This window comes from Equus asinus, chromosome 14 (assembly GCF_041296235.1).
Source record: "Equus asinus isolate D_3611 breed Donkey chromosome 14, EquAss-T2T_v2, whole genome shotgun sequence".
NCBI classification, from domain to species: domain Eukaryota; kingdom Metazoa; phylum Chordata; class Mammalia; order Perissodactyla; family Equidae; genus Equus; species Equus asinus.
The window spans coordinates 4,844,443-4,862,098 of record NC_091803.1 but is presented as its reverse complement, the minus strand read 5'-3'; the positions used below and the strand labels follow the sequence as shown (position 1 = coordinate 4,862,098).

Below are 17,656 nucleotides of genomic sequence, written 5' to 3'. Positions count from 1 at the left end.
GGTTCCCGCCCTCCACTGGCCTCTGGCCATATTCAAGTCTTTTCGATCCTAGTTTTAAAATCCTAGACTAACCACCCAGTTAATTCAGCGCAGAGAGATCAGTGTGGGAAGGGAGATTCATAGAAAGTGCTTAGGGTTTTTAGGATGGGAGAGCCTTTAAGAGCAGGAGATCTAAGATTCCCACGGCCCTCCCCAGCTAGGCCAGGCCACTCTGGAGGGGGTTGGGGTATAGGGACTCGGGACGGGCATGGGAGTCAGGGGTAGAGGAGCATCATTTATCATTGCAGCCGCTGAGTTCAGACCGGACATAACCTTTAAAATAAATTGCTGAGGCCTGAGCCCGGGCCCTACACCACCGCCCTATCGTTACTGGTGGGACAGCACGGGGGGAAATCAAACGAGTAGGCTCCCAACGCCGCGCAAAGGAAGCCCGCGGAGCTCGGGCACGTCTTGCGGCGGGTGGGGGAGCGCGAGACCCGGCGAGCGTTCAATCGCGGGTGTGGCCCCCAGCTGGCGGCCCTGCCAGCTTGGCCGCAGGTCCGAGGGCGGGCGCGGGGCCGGCGGGGGCGGGGCCGGCGGGCCGAGCCGCCAGGGGGCGCCCTCCCGAGAGCCGGCCCGGCCGCGGCCTGCGCTTGGCCCCTGCGGGCCGCCGTCGCCGCGTTCGGCGTTCCGCGCCGTTCGGCACCGCGGCGTCGGGCTCGCGCGGCGCTCGCTGGCCCCGCAGTCGCACGGCTGGGGCGCCCGCTGGCCGGGGCGGCGGCGATGGCCTCCTGAGCGGGCCCGAGCGCGGGCGGGCGCCGCGGCCCAGGCCCGGGGCGGCGGGCGGAGGCCGGGTCGTGGCCTCTTTGTCTCCAGCGCGGCGGGCGCGTCCGCGGGGCTCGGGGCGGAAGTCCCGACGCGCTCCCGGGGCCCCGGGCCGCCGCGGCCGCGCCATGAGCGACATCCGCCACTCGCTGCTGCGCCGCGACGCGCTCAGCGCCGCCAAGGAGGTGCTGTACCACCTGGACATCTACTTCAGCAGCCAGCTGCAGAGCGCGCCGCTGCCCATCGTGGACAAGGGCCCCGTGGAGCTGCTCGAGGAGTTCGTGTTCCAGGTGCCCAAGGAGCGCGGCGCGCAGCCCAAGGTGCGGCGCGGCCCCGGGGAGCCCGTGCCCTCCCCGCCCTCCCTTCCCCGACGGGTCTCTGCCCCGCCACCGCGCCCCGGCAGCAGCCAGACGCCCCCTGGTCCCGAGTCCTGAGCGTGGCTCCCGCTGAGAGCCTGTTCTTTGGGCGTGTGACAGCCTTGTCTCAAGGGGCTTCAAGGAAGAGGCTTTGCGGACTGCCCACCAGCCGCACTAAAGGCCTGTTTCGGAGAGTCTTGCAGCTGTGAGGTCATCCTGAGTCCCCCAGGATGATGTCTGATGAAGTCTGATGACATTTCCTGAGGTTAACAGGAGACTGCTACCCCCTGGCGCCTGGGCTTTACAGGGGTGGAAAGTTCCCCGGGGACGATAGTGTATTTTTGGGTTTTTATTTTTGTTTTACTGTATGAATTAATACACGTGTTAAAGCCAAATTTTTTGTTGCTTCTCCTGGGTTTGTTTTACAGAGATTGAATTCACTTCAGGAGCTCCAACTTCTTGAAATCATGTGCAATTATTTCCAGGAGCAAACCAAGGACTCTGTACGGCAGATTATTTTCTCCTCCCTTTTCAGTCCCCAAGGGAACAAAGCCGATGACAGCCGAATGAACTTGTTGGGGAAACTGGTCTCCATGGCGGTGGCAGTGTGCCGGATCCCGGTGCTGGAGTGCGCGGCCTCCTGGCTCCAGGTACTTGTCTAGAAACAGCCTGAGGTCTCTGAAGAGTTGTTTACTGTCAGGAATTTCCATTTAATTGGATTTTGGGAGAGGTCTTTTCCACATGTGTTATCTCCTTGATCGTCACGACCCTGTGTGCTGATGTCCCAGTCCTGTTTTTACATACAAGTAGTAACCATTCTGGAGAAAATAGTAGTTTGGAATGGTAGATGAATTTTAAAAAGAAAAACAGAAGTGTCTCCATCTGCAGAACAAGTGAAAAATCCTTAAGGGAAAAGGATAAGGTAGGATTTTGAAAACAGGTATGCGTGCAGCCTCACAGATAGGATTTTTTTTAAAAAGATCGTTATGTGTCAGATGGTAGTAATGTTTGTCTGTTTTATATACAGTTAGGTCAGTAGGCATGTGAATTGTTGTGCATTGTTCCAAGTGACGTTGCAAAGTTGATGACTCTTCTGATGTATATGAACATAAAAGCCTTCTAGAGTGTCTTTAAATTGAAAGAAAAAAATGTGTGTTTACAATAGATTTCACAGTAGATGGTATTTTGGAAGATCCATTTTGTTTTACCTTTTTTTTTTTTGGTGAGGAAGATTGGCTCTGAGCTAACATCTGTGCCAATCTTCCTCTCCTTGGTATGTGTGTCCCCGCCCCAGCAAGGCTTGCTGACCAGTATAGGTCTGTGCCTGGGATCCGAACCCCAGGCCACCAAAACGGAGCACACGAACTTAACCACTATGCCACTGGGCTGGTCCCTGTTTTTTTTGTTGCTCAAAGTCTTTGAAAAATTGATAATTCACTTTGAGTAATCAGTAACTCAAAATTTTGATTAATCTGATCCTTAGCTAAGCTTACAAGATTTGCTACATTCAGTTTCACAAACCTGCTTCATTCCCAAATACAGTCTTTTTTCTTTTCAATTTAATCAAATATTTTTCTTGTAATCTTGTTTATCCTTGAAATTTGGTTAACATAGATATTGTTCTTTGTAGCACATAGGTAAACCTCAGTGGAGTCTGTACCTTAATTCTTACCAGTCCGATTTCTGGGTCATCTGAGTTGAACACGTGTGTTATATTTAACCTCAGGATTACCTCTATCCCTTGACAAGCTAATGAAGTCAAGTTTAGCATCCTCTAATTCATAATATAATTTTCCACTTGTCACTTGTGATGCGGCTGTGCTGGCGAAATGAGCAGATGTCCGCGACAGGAAAGGGTCTTCGTGGTCTGGGTCCGGCTTGGCCACACTGCGGCGTGCGGCTGCAGCTTCCGCCTGAGGAAAGGTAGAGATGGCGGTTTAGTGTCATGGGGGCACATTGCAGCCTGAATGAACAATGTGGCCTCCTGTCTCCTTGCGGTTTCCCCTGCAGGCCGCCTTGGGGCCCTGGAACCATAGCATCCTGAGCAGCTATTGAATGTGGCGGTGGCTACAGATTGGCATCTGAGTGGGAAGGAAAAAGGCAGGGATGGTGGTGACGTAAGATTCGAAGGAATTAAAGAAACCTGTGATAGGAAACCTGTAAGAGGATGGGATTGTAAGAGAAATGGAGAAAGTACTGTTCTAAATCACGTCGTAGTTCACACACTCTCCCAAATCTCTTCTAAGTGGTAGCAACTGTTAATTTTTACCTTAAGAGTCTCACCTGTAGGGTCAGAGGAGTTGTCATTTCCTCACCTGAAGTCAGAAGTGATCTTTCCTAAGTAAACTTCAAAGCCTTTTATGTAAAGGGCGAGATAGTAAATATTTTAGGCTCTGCGGGTCAGATAGCCCCTGTCACAACTACTCAGTTCTGCCCTTGTAGTTCGAGAGCAGCCCCGGACAACAGGCACACACATGAGCAGGGCCGTGTTTCAATAAAACTTTATTTACAAAAACAGCTGGCAGGGTGGATTTGGGCTCTGGGCTTTAGTTTGCCAACCCCTGCTTCAAAGTGAGCTGGGAACCTCTTTCTCCTTTCTTGGAAGTGGTTCTGCCAGTTCTGGTGGTCCATAGATGCTGGTCTCCTAGCTCACGATTCCTGTAGTGAAGCAGACTGTGGCTTCTTTCCAGCGGACGCCTGTGGTCTACTGTGTGAGGTTAGCCAGGGCCCTCGTGGATGACTACTGCTGTCTGGTGCCGGGATCCGTTCAGACGCTCAAGCAGATATTCAGTGCCAGCCCTCGCTTCTGCTGCCAGTTCATCACTTCCGTCACTGCGCTCTACGACCTGTCGTCAGGTAAGCTGTAAACAGATTGCTGCCGATAAAGAAGGTTCAGCTGATTGCCGGTGTTATTTCCACTGAACACCCGGGTGAACTGTCCGGTGAAGGCTTTGGCCTCTTTTGCTCACAGGGAGCCTTCCTTGGTGGTTCTTAGTTGCTTGACTCAGAATGGCCCAAGCGGCAAACAGCCCCAAAACTAGGGTCTGATGGCAGAGAGATGTGGCTTTCTCCCTAGATGTGACTTGCTTTTTCACCCCTCACTTTTTTTTTTAAAGATTTTTTTTTTTCCTTTTTCTCCCCAAAGCCCCCCGGTACATAGTTGTATATTCTTTGTTGTGGGTCCTTCTAGTTGTGGCACGTGGGACGCTGCCTCAGCATGTTTTGATGAGCAGTGCCATGTCCGCGCCCAGGATTCGAACCAATGAAACACTGGGCCACCTGCAGCGGAGCGCGCGAACTTAACCACTCGGCCACGGGACCAGCCCCCACCCCTCACTTTTTATTTTGAAAAATTTTGAAGTGTCAGGAAAGTTGCAAGAATATGACAACAAGCATTCACGTACCTCTTGCCTAGATTCACCAGTTATGAACATTTGCCATATATTTTCTCTCTCTCTCTTGCTTCTCTCTCTTTCTCTCCACACACACACACTTGCAGATATTTCTTTTCTGAACTATTGAAAGTTTGTTACCAGTATCATGTACCAGCCACTTAAGCATTTATCTCCTAAGAACAAGAACATTTCCTTACTTGACCGTGATACCGTCATCACATCCACGAAATTAAATAGTGACAATACTGTGATCTCGTCAATGGCCTGTGTTCAGAGTTGCCTGGTTGTCTCAATAATGTCTTTTATAGCTTTTTTTTACTCCTCCCTTTAGGGGATCAGGAGAATTCAGGATCCAATCAGGGTCATAGTTGTTATATCACTTCGTTTTTTTTAAATCTGGAACAATTCTCAGCTTTTAAAAAGATTTCTTATCGCATTAGCGTTTTAAAGAGCTCGGACCTGTTGTTTTGCAGAATGTCCCTTGATTTGGTTTGTCTGATTGTTTCTTTATGAGCAGATTCGAGTTAAACGTTTTTGGCAACACTAATACTCGGTAGGGTGTGTCCTTCTGGGTACGTCACGCTGGGAGACACATGTGTCAGTTCTACTGCTGGTGATGTTTTCGAGACTTTCTGAACGAGATGCCAGGAGAGGTCCTCCGGGTGGCCATCAGATGGTATTTGACTTCAGCTGGGAGAAGCCCAGGTCCCTTGTCCCTGTCCAGCAGCAGTCTTCTGGTCACATCATTTTACGCAGACCGTCAATAAAGGAAACCAGTAGAAGTTGACCGGCTCTGGTTGAACTCGGGCAGGAGTCTCAGGCCCCATGTGGGCTCTTCTGCTCACTTTCCTCCCCCATGGGTGGGTTCCAAGGAACACGGATCGACCAGCAGGGCTTTACGCTGCACTGAGTCCTTCCACATCTGTGTCCTAGGTGACCCCCACAGCCTGCGTGGGCCCTGGGTGGGGGCTGTGGCCCTTGTCTTCCACATGGGGACATCAGAGCCTTGTCAGGTGAACAGCTTTCTCTGCAGAACCAGACCCAAAGCCCGCTTTTCTGTTTCAGGTTCCTCCTCCTCTGCCCTCGGCTCTTGCCGCTCAGAGGGCTGACCAACAGTCTCCTTCTTATCCTGGTCTGAGAGCTAAGCCAGCAGCTCCGGGACCTGTGACCGCATTGTCCGTTTTTGTTCAGTCCAGAATTGGTCTCCCACCTGCACCCTGATTATACTTGATTCTCCTTTGATTTGTAACTTTTTTCTTGCTGTTAGACTTTTTCGTTCTCTAGAGAAGGTTAGTGTGGACACAGTAGGATGTTCAAGTGCATGTCATGTTCACTCGCTGACTTATGGCTTCTTCCAGGGTGAGTGCCCCTGGGATGGGAGGCAGGTCTGTCGAGCCGTGCCCGCTGCTGGAGTGGACTTCTCCCTGGCCCCCTCCTGCAGATTCTTCTGAGAGCTGTTAACACCGGGGCACGGTATTCAGGCTGTTGTTTCCAAAAGGAAAGGTTCATTTAAACCTAGTTTACAGCATCCTAGTTACCCTCCAGGTCATCAGTTATTCCAGGTCAAAAAGGACAGAAATTGGCCTTAACGTTGGGAATGAGGTAATTAACATACAGAGAAAGAAAGTTCAGAATGTCCACTAACATTCTAGAATGGATATGAGATATGGGATTTTTCTCTTAAGCCAGTTTGTCAGTCTGATACGTCGGTGATTTTTTTTTTCAACCACTTTATTGAGGTGTGATCGGCAGACAAAAAGCTGTACGTGTTTGATGTCGGCGACTTGATGAGTTGGGAGATGCGGAGGTCACTGGGCATGCAGTGGTGGCCCTACAGGGCTGGGCCCACAGTCGGCTGTCAGAGTGGTGATGGAGGCTGCTCTTGGGCGCTTCTGGTAACAGGAGCGCATTCCTGGGGTGTCTGCCTTCAAAGCCACAAAGAGGAAGAAGCTGGACTATCAAACAGAAAGTCCTCTTGCCCGAATGGTGCAGAGAACTCTGGGTAGGAAGGTCATAGGGATTATTTGCTCTCAAGCACACACACTCACGTGTACACACAGGGCACGTGTGCACACACTGCCTTCAGCTGGGGGAGGGGAAGGGATGCCACAGGAGTGGGCGTCAGACTGGCACTTCCTAGACAGAAACGTCACGGGGGGTCAGGGGGCCGGACGCGGGGTTGCCTGGTGTTTATTTTGCCAAGTAAGGATCATAGACAGCTGCTACCTCCTGCTGCCGTCATTTCATAACAGAAGGGAGGAGGCAGTGGTTTAACACCGAAACAGCAGGTCGGCGTAATCTCAGGGGAAGAGGCCCGTGTCTCCTGAGAAAGAGCAGCTGAGACCACACACCCACGTGTGTCTGCCTCACCCCATGCTCTCCTTCCTCTTGCGTGGTTGGCTGTTGGAACTCAGAGCCTGGCAGGGGCTCTGTCGTCCTTAGCTCTTCCGTGAGCTGAGGGGGCACAGCCCCAGAAATAGGAGCGGGGACCCGCTCCCCTGCACAGCCAGCCAAAGGGCATCACATGCTGATCCCAGGATGGGCAGTATAGCCTGGTGGTTAGGAGCCAGGCCCCCTGGGGTCAGATCTGAGCCCCTCATGTGCTTCTGATGAGTCCTGGGGAAATTACTTAACGTCTCTGTGCCTCAGTTTCCTCTGGGGTTGTTTGAGGATTAAACCTGTTAATCTGTGTAAAGGGGTTAGACCAGTGCCTGGAATACAGTAAGCCCAAAATAAACATCAGCGTTTGTTTTTATTATTATTGTTCTCTGTCTAGGCCGTAGAACATGCCAGTTCTCAGGGATCACAGGAGGTCAGGCCGTTGCTTAGACAAGGGTTCCATGTTTGGGGCTGGACCATGGGTGGGACACTAAATGCAGGAATGAAATCTACTCACAGGGAAAGGATGACTATGGTGATACTTTTGGACATAAAATGTGTGGAATTTTATTTAAATTGACACACAGGATGAACTTTTTTCACAACCTAACGGAGTTCTGGGGAATTGTTGATTTAACAAATATAGTCAGTCCTGTGTCACTTAACGACGGGGCTGTGTTCTGAGAAATGCGTCGCTAGGCGATTTCGTTGTTGTGCAAACATTGTAGAGTACGCTTACGCAAACCTAGATGGGATAGCCTGCGACAGACACGCCCAGGCTCTCAGGTGCTAATCTCATGGAAGCACTGTCATCCATGTGGTCCATCAATGACCAAAACATCTTTATGTGGCACGTGACTATTTCCTGAGCCCTACGTTGGCCAGACAGTCCTGCCACCAGGGGTAAATATTGAATAAGACGAGAGTCCCGGCCCTTGTGGAGGGGATGTTCTAGGAAAGGAGATGGGGAATAGATGAGCAAAGAAGTCCGTAGCCTGAAAGCCAGAGGGGGAGTCCTCTCAACTTAGGGGTCCGCTCCCCTCCATCTACCCCTGTCCCTGGGGCTGGAAAGCCTCCTGACCTGACACCTCTGTTTGCAGATGATCTCATCCCACCGCTGGACTTGCTCGAAATGATTGTCAACTGGATTTTTGAGGACCCACGGTTGATTCTCATCACTTTTTTAAATACCCCAATTGCAGCCAACCTCCCGATAGGATTTTTAGAGCTCACCCCGCTCACTGGATTGATCCGCTGGTGCGTGAAGGCCCCTCTGGCTTACAAAAGGAGGAAGAAGCCCCCGTTATCCAACGGCCACGTCACCTCCAAAGTGAGCCAGGACTCGGGGGAGGCGGACAGAGACTCCCACCTCCTGTACTCGAAGCTGCATCTCAGCGTCCTGCAGGTTCTCATGATGCTGCAGGTCCACCTGACCGAGAAGAACCTGTACGGCCGCCTGGGGCTGATCCTGTTTGACCACATGGTCCCGCTGGTGGAGGAGATCAACAGACTGGCGGATGAACTGAACCCCCTCAACGCCTCCCAGGAGATCGAGCTCTCTCTAGACCGGCTGGCACAGGCTTTGCAGGTGGCCATGGCCTCTGGGGCCTTGCTGTGCACGAGAGGTGGGTGATTTCCTGGCCCGAGCCTTCCTGGGGGCAGGAGGAAAGTAGGGGCTCCTGGGCAGGTACTGTTTTCTGTTTCTTCCAGGCTTCTTTCCTCTTAGTGAACACAGGGAAGAGGGTAGAGGCGCGCAACGCATCCGGGCAGAGCGCTGTGACCATGGCGTCTGCGTGCCTCCTGGCCGTCGTCCCAGCACTGGGCTCCTCCAGAGCGTGGATAGTGGCTTAATATCTTCCTCTTGGGGAATCTTTTTGTTCTTTTTTTGAAGTCCTTTTTTATTGAGGCGTAATTTCCATACAGTAAAATGCACAGGTTTAAGTGCAAAGTTTGATGAGTTTTGACCAATGTAACCACTGCCCAGTCAAGGCATAAAACGTTCCCGTCACCAGTTTTGAGGGCTCCTTAATTCTGCATTTCAGGACTTGAACTCGTCCAGGAGAACGATCTGATGCTGATGACATGCTTGTGTTGGCTTTGTAACTGTTGGCTCACTGGGGTTGCCAGTGTCCCCAGGCGGTGGTCACTGGTGGTGGGTTTCCCTCTTACCGCCGTGGACGTCTGATCTGCCCAGTGAGAGCCCTGCCTCTGGGCCCTTTCCCAGCCATCCTACAAACTGCCGACAGAGCTGCCCACATCCCTAAGCGGTGTCTTCTGTTTGGCGCCTCCTTTGTTAAAACAAAAATAGGAGGAAGAACCCAGTTTCTAAATGATGCTGGGAAAACGTAGCGTAAGGCACTCTTACTGTCTTGCTAGCATCCTTGAAAAGAACGGCAGGGACATTTTACCTTGTTGTCTCCAGTCTGCTCCTTAATTCTGAGCCTCCTTTCTTTCAGATGACCTGAGAACCTTGTGCTCCAGGCTGCCCCATAATAAGTAAGTGCCTCTCAAGACTTCTCGCTGGGCGGGGGGTGTGAGGGATGTGAGGCAGGGTGGACCCCTTGTCCTGGCTTCTTTGGGGAGAGCTAGTCTGCAGGGTCTAGAGCTTCTGTATGTAAGGAGTCCCTTAGGGACCTGATGATAAGTAGGGGCAGATACGTCAGGGTAACCCACATGAGAGGAAGCCCAAGTAGAGAGGGAAATCAAAGAGATGAAGTGGCCATCTTGCTTTTAAACTGAGTGTCATTTATAGCTCACTAAAGTGGCACACCTATGTTTGGTGGGGACGTTGGTGCGCACACACTGTTGGTGACGCTGTGAATGGCACAGCCCTTTGGGAAATGCTGCAGAGCCACGGCCCTAGGGCGCAGCGTGTCAGTTATGGCAGCACTTTGGCATCAGGTGGCACAGACTGGGTTCTGAGTGCAGCTTTCTGGTTTTCTGTGACGCTTGGCCAGTCTCTTCGCCTGTCTCTGAGCCTCAGTTTCCCATGTAAAATGGATGCAGTGATATTGGGTTGTGGTAAGGATTCAATGAGGAGGTGTTGGTAAATTTCTCAGCATGGTCCATGGCACGTGGGACTCTCCATAAATGGTGGTCACTTGCATGATTTTAGGGGAATAGTGATAATAATGGGGAAAAGCAGGAACTGTGTGGTGGCAAAGCTGCTGGTGAGAATTCCAGCCTTGCTCCTTCCTGTCTGTCTGAGCCTGGCGAGTTCCTCATCTCCCTCTGCCTCCATTTCCTCTGTAAAATGAAGAAGCAGTGTACCTGCCTCATGTCCCCCTGCCTCCCGCAACCCCTGCACCCCCTTAGGGTTTCTGTGGGGATTACACGAGTCAGGACACAGGAAGCACTTAGCACTTGGTATATACTAAGTATCTAACAAGGGTTAGCTGCTGTCACTCTTGCTGTTATTTTCATAACTTAGGAATTTCACTTCAGCCAATTAATTTCACTGAATCTAAGAAGCAAAAAGCTGTATACACAAAAATGTTTCATGCAAATGCACTATCGTTAGTAGCAAGAAAACTGGAAGCAACTAACCGTCCCACAGCATGGGGATCCTTAGTCAGTCACTAGTGATGTCAGAAGGACGGAACCTTGTGTGTCCACCAGAAGTAGTCATTGGGGCCACGCTGTACGGACGTGTTTGTAATTGGAGGCGGACTCCCCTGCCCCCTGCAGTGTGCACAGGGACAGGGTTCACAGGGTGCAAACACCCCGGCGAAGCTGGTGGGGGATTCATGTTCCTTCTTCAGACGTCACTCTGGTCTTCAGCAGGGGTAGTGTGGCTCTAGGGCTGGCGTTGGCAGGCAGTGTGGACAGAGGGTGAGCGAGCCAGCCAGGCCCCACTGCACCGCGTGTGCTCACAGCCATGCCAGGGCCTGCAAGTCTGGGCAGGTGTGGCTGGGGCAGAAGTATGCGTCATTTGAGGCCAGAGGATCAGCCAGGTGCAAATTCACAGGCTGATGGCCAGCGCAGCTGTAGCCAGAGGCCGGCGTCCTCGAGCTGAGGTTGGGGCTCCGCGTCGAGCTCTCCAGGGGAAGCTTCCGTCAGGCGTCAGGGCAGATACAAGACCAGAAGGTGGAGTGGTTCCTGGTGAGACAAAGTGGTCCTGCTTGAGATACCATATCAACAGGACAGACAGCTCGTCCAGAGGGCCACGTCCCTCAGGAGCCCACACTGTTCCTTTTCTTTCTTTCCTTTTTTTTTTTCTGGGCTCCAAGAAAATTCCCTGGCATCTGAGGACTTTGTTAGTGTAAGCTGGTGTCTTTCTTCCCCTCTGGCAGTAATCCCTTTGTAACATTTCCCTTCTTTGTGCACAGCTTTTATTTAATGTTTTCAGGGCATTAAAATAATGACAGGGTATGAATCCTTAATTGGCTCAGTATCATGACTAGGGGTCCCCTTGAGAATCCCTCTGGAGCTTCTTAACACCCCCGCCTGGGCTCCCTGGAGCCCGGGGCCGCCTCTCCTGAGGCCCCGTCTCAGAGCCCAGCCTCCCAGGGGCGGCCTGGCACTGACATGGGGAGAGAGAGGACACGTCGTCACCTGGAACGCTGCTTTGATTTCTGATCGTCTCCTTTGTGTTGTCTTTCTGACTAGACCAGAAATTTCTTGAAACCCTTCTGTCCCTGGCAGGATGTACAGGTTCAAACAAACCTATGACCTAAATTTTGCCTCTATGATACTCCCTCCTTAGATTGATTTGTTGGCTTATTTTGATTGGATTTCTCACCCAGAGTTATAAACAACGAGTAACGTAGGTGAAAACAGGCTCAGAAGACCTTCGGGCCACTAAAAGGCACCCGCTTTCTTCACGCCCTCCGTTTACTGCCTGAGCCGCTCCTGGGGGCTCTGGATACCAGCCTTTGTCCTGGGGGGCAGGGGTGAGGGTCAGTCTGCAGAAGACCTTGCCCGTCCCTTAGAGCTCCAGGGAGTGGCCGACAGTAGGCAGGGCCCACCAGGGCGAAGTGGCCCGGGGTGGGTTGTCACAGACGGGGAAGCTGAGGGGCGGATGGCGGGCGGGAGAGGACCTGGCAGCTGAGATTTGGTGATGTGGGGAGACAGGCGTGGACACTCCACACTCAGGACCCAGCTGGAGCCATGGCCTTGGGGTGAGGCGCAGAGAGCAGAGGCAGTCTGTGTGCAGCAGAGGCTGCATGCGAGGGAGGAGGCCTCTGTGCTGGAGCACGGAGGGCTGAGCAGCGGCTCTGCTTGGGGCAGAGCTGGGGAGCTGGTTGTTCCAGGCTGACCGCAGGATGTGGACGGGCTGAGTCCCTGGAAAGCTAGAGGTAGTGAGGAAGTGAGGAAGCTCTGCTGCCCTCGCTGGGAGGGGAGCGCGGAGCGAGAGAGGACGAGACTGATGCGGGGAGACTCGGCGAGGAGTTCCAGAAGGAACCGCGTTGGAAATGGCATAGAGTTCAGGAGGGAAGGGGATTTCTGGGAGGAGGCTGTCCATGTCCCAAACCACGAAGGGGAGAACGCAGGCTGGAGAAGGCTCCTCAGGCTCAGGCGTCATGGGCTGCGCCGTGGAGTGAAGGAACGAGTGAGCTGGAGGGTCTGAAGCCCCTCGGGGGCTGGAGTGGAGGCTAGGGGCCCCTGAAGGTGGGCGGGGCTGGGCCCAGGCCTGGGCCATCTGAGGGTGGGGCCTGGACAGGCTCTCCCTCCAGGCTCTCTGGAAGGCCAGCTCTCAGGTGGCTTTGCCTGGAATCCAGTTAGGACTCAGTCGTTCAGGACGACAGAAAACCAGCCTGCTGTCCTGTTGGCTGCGCTGCCTCAGTCACAACCCTCATGACTGTAGACACTCGAGGCTGGCACAGCTGCTGACCTCCGTCCTGAGCTTCTGTAGACCACAGGCCCGGGTGCAGCCCCTCCATCCTTGGGCACCTGCGCTTCCCTCAGTCGCCTCCCTCTGCTTCGCCACCTGCAGGATCCTGGCTTTTCCCACTGCTAGCCCCTCCCCTCTTCTCTGCCCAGGGCCCAGTCTAGACCCTGCCACCCCTAGGCCACCTCCTGCTCCTCCCCAGATACGAGCTGGCAGTGTCCCCATCTGGAAACGTGCAGATTCTGTGCCTTCATCTGGTGCCTCTCCTAGGACCTGTGAGGGCTGCCATGGTGTCCAGGCCTTCTCCTCTCCTCTCCTCGCCTCTCCCCGGTGGCGCCAAGCCGCAAGGTGGACAGGGCCAGCCCCGGATCAGCACATCCTAATCCTTCTTCTTGTGTTTGCAGCCTGCTCCAGCTGGTGATCTCGGGCCCAGTGCAGCAGTCGCCACACACAGCGCTCCCCCCTGGCTTCTACCCTCACATCCACACGCCCCCGCTGGGCTACGGGGCCGTGCCGGCCCACCCGGCCGCCCACCCCGCCCTGCCCACACACCCCGGGCACACCTTCATCTCAGGCGTGGCGTTTCCCTTCAGGCCCATCCGCTAGGCCGGACCCCTGTGGCCCGCCAAGTGGCAGTGTGCCTTCTGCGCCCGGGTCGGAGGAAGCCTTCCAGGGAGAGGGTGGCCGACGCCATAGAAGAGGATCTCTGGGGGGCCGCCAGGCAGCCCCTCCGCACCGGCAGAACGGCTTGGTGCAGAAGTTCTGTGATGTCGTGGTCCAGGTACCTCCTACCTGGTCACATTCGTCAAAGTCCAGATTGGCTAGATGAGAAGAAGATTGTGCAGCTCTCTGCAGAGTGACGTGGGCGTCTTTAAAAGATGCCGATTCTGTGAGCCTGTCGGCTCGTGTGTCCTTTCGGACACGCTCTGAGCCTGTGCTGTCCGTAACGAGGATGTGAGGAGCGGCATCTGCAAGTCCATTTGTCTGGCTTCCCTCCTTGTGGACGGGGTGTGTCCCTGCCATGAACACAGGCTCCTTTGCCAGCTCTGTGAGCTCGAAGCTGGCAGGCTGTGACCGCAGGCTTACACGCAGCGCCTGGCACTGTTGAAGGAAACCTGTGAGGACTTGCCGTCGCCAAGGAAAGAACTTCTCTGTTTTATTGGGGTCTCTCAATTTACTTTTCATATGTTCAAATAAATTTTTTCTAAACAGTTTCATAGACTTTATGGAATGTATTTTAAAAGCTTACTCCGTGTGAGCCGCGGTGGTCTCCTCCTCAGCCTGCAGTGATCATGGTAAGAAGATTGAACACAATTTTACCCACTCCTTTTGACAGAGACCCCACAGATGGCGTCCCCACCCTGTGCAGGCATCTGGGGTCTGTTTGCTTCAGGTACGCGTCTTTCTTCCCTCAGGGACAAAACACAGCCTTCAGGAGTTCACGATTGGAAGGTATGTGTTTTGAGTTCTCATTTATTAGTTTTGGCAGGAAAGAAAGATACCATAACCATGTCACTGGGCTCCCCCGGGCTGAAAGTGAGGAGTGAGCGATGGTTACAGCAAATAATGAGCGTCAGAGGACCACGGGTAACTCGCAGGGATGACATTTGGCCTTGTGGTTTGTTTACCCTTCTGTTGCTGACTGAAGGCCATGACCTGGAAAACTAGACCTAGCCAGATTGCCTAATAAATTCCCGTGTGCCTGTGTGTGTGTTTTCTGTCTGGAATTTAAGGCATCCCTCAAGATAATGCAGTTGTGCTGTCAGGGCCATCCGTGGTTGGCGAGGACCTTGACCACATGTGCTTTCTCGGAGCCACGAGCCCGTGACTTTCCTTGGGCCCCGAGTGCTCAGCCGGGCTCCACAGCCACAGCCGGCGTCTAGGAACTGGCCTGCAAGGGACGCCTATCGGGATGCTGTTTCAAAATTGCTTTTGAGAGCCGTGGGCTAGAAGGAAATGTCCTATTCTCTGAGTTTGACTTCATTGTCCTTGACTGATTGCATTCCCTGCTCATGTGTGAATCTGCTGACGTCGGGTCAGGACCTGAAGTGAAATGCCCGCTTCCATCTTTTGGTGGGACACACGCGTGAGACTAAAGCAGCCAGCACGTGGCTGGTCCTTGGTATTTTTAACTCTGGTACCAAGTCTTCCTGAGAAGGATGGAAAAGAAGCTCTCACGTTGCTTTGTAGTTCGAGAAGGTCTCTGAGCCTGGCCCTGTCTCGGAAGACAGCCTCCACTGTACCTGTCCAGGGGCTGGGTGTGTGTTAGCTCCTCTCCGACCCACGGGGGTTTTTAAAAGTAAACAAAGGAAAAATGTAGGAAATAAATCCACTAGACCCACAGACTTCCTTTGCTGGTGTTTTCAGCAGTGTGTGAGCAGTTATGTCAACCTACAAAAAACGATGTTCCTCCTGGTTCGTAATTATGTGCCAGGCACCTGCTAGGTATTTTACATACGTTAAAAATTGATATGTGAGAAAATATTTGCAACATATAAAACAAAGTATATCTATGCCGAACGTATTAAAAACTACAGATTAATCAGAAGACGTTCCAGTAAAAAAAAATGGGTGAAGGAGGCCAGCCCTGTGGCCAAGTGGTTCAAGTTCTGTGTGCTCTGCTTCAGTGGCCGGGGCTCAGGGGTGCAGATCCCGTGTGTGGACCTGCTCCACTCAGCCATGCTGTGGCGGCATCCCACATACAAAATAGAGGAAGATTGGTGCATGTGTTAGCTCAGGGCGGTCTTTCTCACACACGCAAAACGGGTGAAGGACATGAAACAGCATATTCATAGAAGAGAAAATACAAATGGCCAACAAATGTGAAAAGATCCTAAAACTGATAACCAGGGAAATATGACTTAAAATGAGATGCCATTTCTTCACTTACCCATCAGACTGGCAAAACAGAAAGCGTAGCTAAAGGTGTGGGGGAGCAATGATCACACTGTTTGTGGCAGAGAAAATCGCTTTAGCCACTGGAGAAATCAGAAGATAAAGTGACCCCGTGACCTAGCGACTCCAGCAGCTACAGATGTTTAAGGGTGTTTACAGCAGTATTGTTTGTTTTTTAAGTCATAGTTTTATTGAGAGAATTCACAAACCCAATTCAGTCATTTAAAGTGTACAAATCAGTGGTTTTCAGTATACTTACAGAGTTGTGCAACCATCATCACTATCCAGTTTAGGACATCTCATCATCCGCCAAAGATACCCCACATCCATCGGCAGTCACTGCCCCGTCTGCCCCCGGCCCCCAGCAACCCCTAGTCTACTTTCCGTCTAGATGGATTTGCCCTTTCTGGACATTTCATATCAATGGAATCATACGGTATGTGGTCTTTTGTGACTGGCTTCCTTCACTTAGTATAGTGTGTTCAAGGTTCATCCATGTTGTTGCGTGTTTCGGGACTTCATTACTTTTTATAGCCAAATAATATTGCATTGTGTGGATGGACCACATTTTGTTCATCCATTCACTAGTTGGTAGATGTGTGGACCCTTTGGCTCTTATGAATATTGCTGCTATGAATATTTGTCTACAAGGCCTGTGTGGACATATGGCTTCAATTCTCTTGGAGATATATGTGTACACACACACACACACACACACACCTATATGGAAATGCGGGGTGCAGTGTTTTTTTAATAAGGAAAATCCAGAAACATCTTCAACAGCCATCAAAGAGGACTGGCCGACTAGGAGTTGTAAACTCAGACATCCCTAGGGACCAGGCAGGTAATGTCAATGGATGAAGCTTCCAGAATCACACACAAGTGGGAACTGGGAACCGTGCTAAACCGGAGAACACCTGGAGCTGGTCATTGACATAGCTTGGCACTTGGGCCAAAGTGAATGTTGCCAGGACTTCTGAGTTTTCAAGAGAAGATGGAAATAGGATTTTTTTTTTGTGCTGTATTTTCTTAATTTAAAAAACCGCATTTGGAAACTAATCTGTGATGTTAGAAGCCAAGATGGTGGGGGAGGATGGGTAAGGACTGGAAGAGGCTTCTTAGGGGCTGTTACACGCATATATGCAATTTGTGTAAATTCATGAAGTCGTACACCAATGTGTACTTTCCATATGCTATTATGCCTTAATAAAAAGTGCCTCCCCCGCCAAAGAAAAACCCCACAACACAGATTGGGCTAACCTTACCACCTTCATTAACCAGATCGGACTATAGACTTCCTGTTTTTACCCCGTGGGCTGCTGACGTGGAAAGATCCTTGAGAAATATTGCTAAGTGAAAACTTGCACAGCATCATGAAGCGTGTACTATCATGCATGTGAGAAACACAGGATGGTACTACAACTTTCCCACGGGTATAAGGATATGTATGTAAATGTGTCAAAAAATGATGTACACCAAACCAAGAGCAGTGGAAACCCCTGGGGAGGATACTGGAAATGGCGTAATGGCTGAAGGAGACCCTGCCTTATCTGTATAATTTTAAAGTTTCAATTTGGTTCTTAAATTTTTAATTAAAAATTTCCGAGTCACAGTGAGAGACTACAAGACTTGAATTAGCCCCCGACTAACGTAAGTAAGAGAAGCCCACTTTTGCAATATATTGCACCTACTTTACTTTTTTTATAAGGATGGTGTATTCATGTGTTACGTGTTTAATTAAAAGTTAATTTTTTAAAAGTGCATTTTAGAGCTTCTATTTCTGGTAGTGATGGGCCAGATTCTTCAGACCAACCTTTGTGCTTTAACTAAAAATGCTGATAAAGTACAAAAATATCTGGAAGCAGTGAAGAGCCGACAAGGTTGGAAAGACCTTCCGGGTCAGATGACGGGATGGCAGCCAGAGGCGGGGAGGGTCCCCTCAAGCACTTTCGCCCTGAAGGCCTCAGGGAGTAAGGCTTCAAGGTGGGGCCTAATGG

General features: G+C 51.7%; 1 protein-coding gene across 1 annotated transcript; it reads left to right on the top strand.

Annotated features, from left to right (window-relative positions):
- Positions 1 to 662: 662 nt before the first annotated feature.
- On the top strand, positions 663 to 13,986 carry INTS15 (integrator complex subunit 15). Its single transcript, XM_014856041.3, has 6 exons — positions 663 to 1,124; positions 1,589 to 1,810; positions 3,851 to 4,016; positions 8,035 to 8,559; positions 9,391 to 9,430; positions 13,169 to 13,986. The coding sequence occupies exons 1-6, from the start codon at positions 933 to 935 to the stop codon at positions 13,368 to 13,370; spliced, it is 1,347 nt and encodes a 448-aa protein (XP_014711527.2). The 5' UTR covers positions 663 to 932; the 3' UTR covers positions 13,371 to 13,986.
- The last annotated feature ends 3,670 nt before the right edge of the window (positions 13,987 to 17,656 follow it).

What these genes read in the sequence shown, in the direction of transcription:
- INTS15 (XM_014856041.3), top strand. Translation starts at nt 933, where the DNA reads ATGAGCGACATCCGCCACTCGCTGCTGCGCCGCGACGCGCTCAGCGCC. An exon ending in GCGCGGCCTCCTGGCTCCAG is followed by an intron (nt 1,811 to 3,850) that starts GTACTTGTCTAG and finishes GCTTCTTTCCAG; the next exon opens with CGGACGCCTGTGGTCTACTG. An exon ending in TCCAGGCTGCCCCATAATAA is followed by an intron (nt 9,431 to 13,168) that starts GTAAGTGCCTCT and finishes TTGTGTTTGCAG; the next exon opens with CCTGCTCCAGCTGGTGATCT.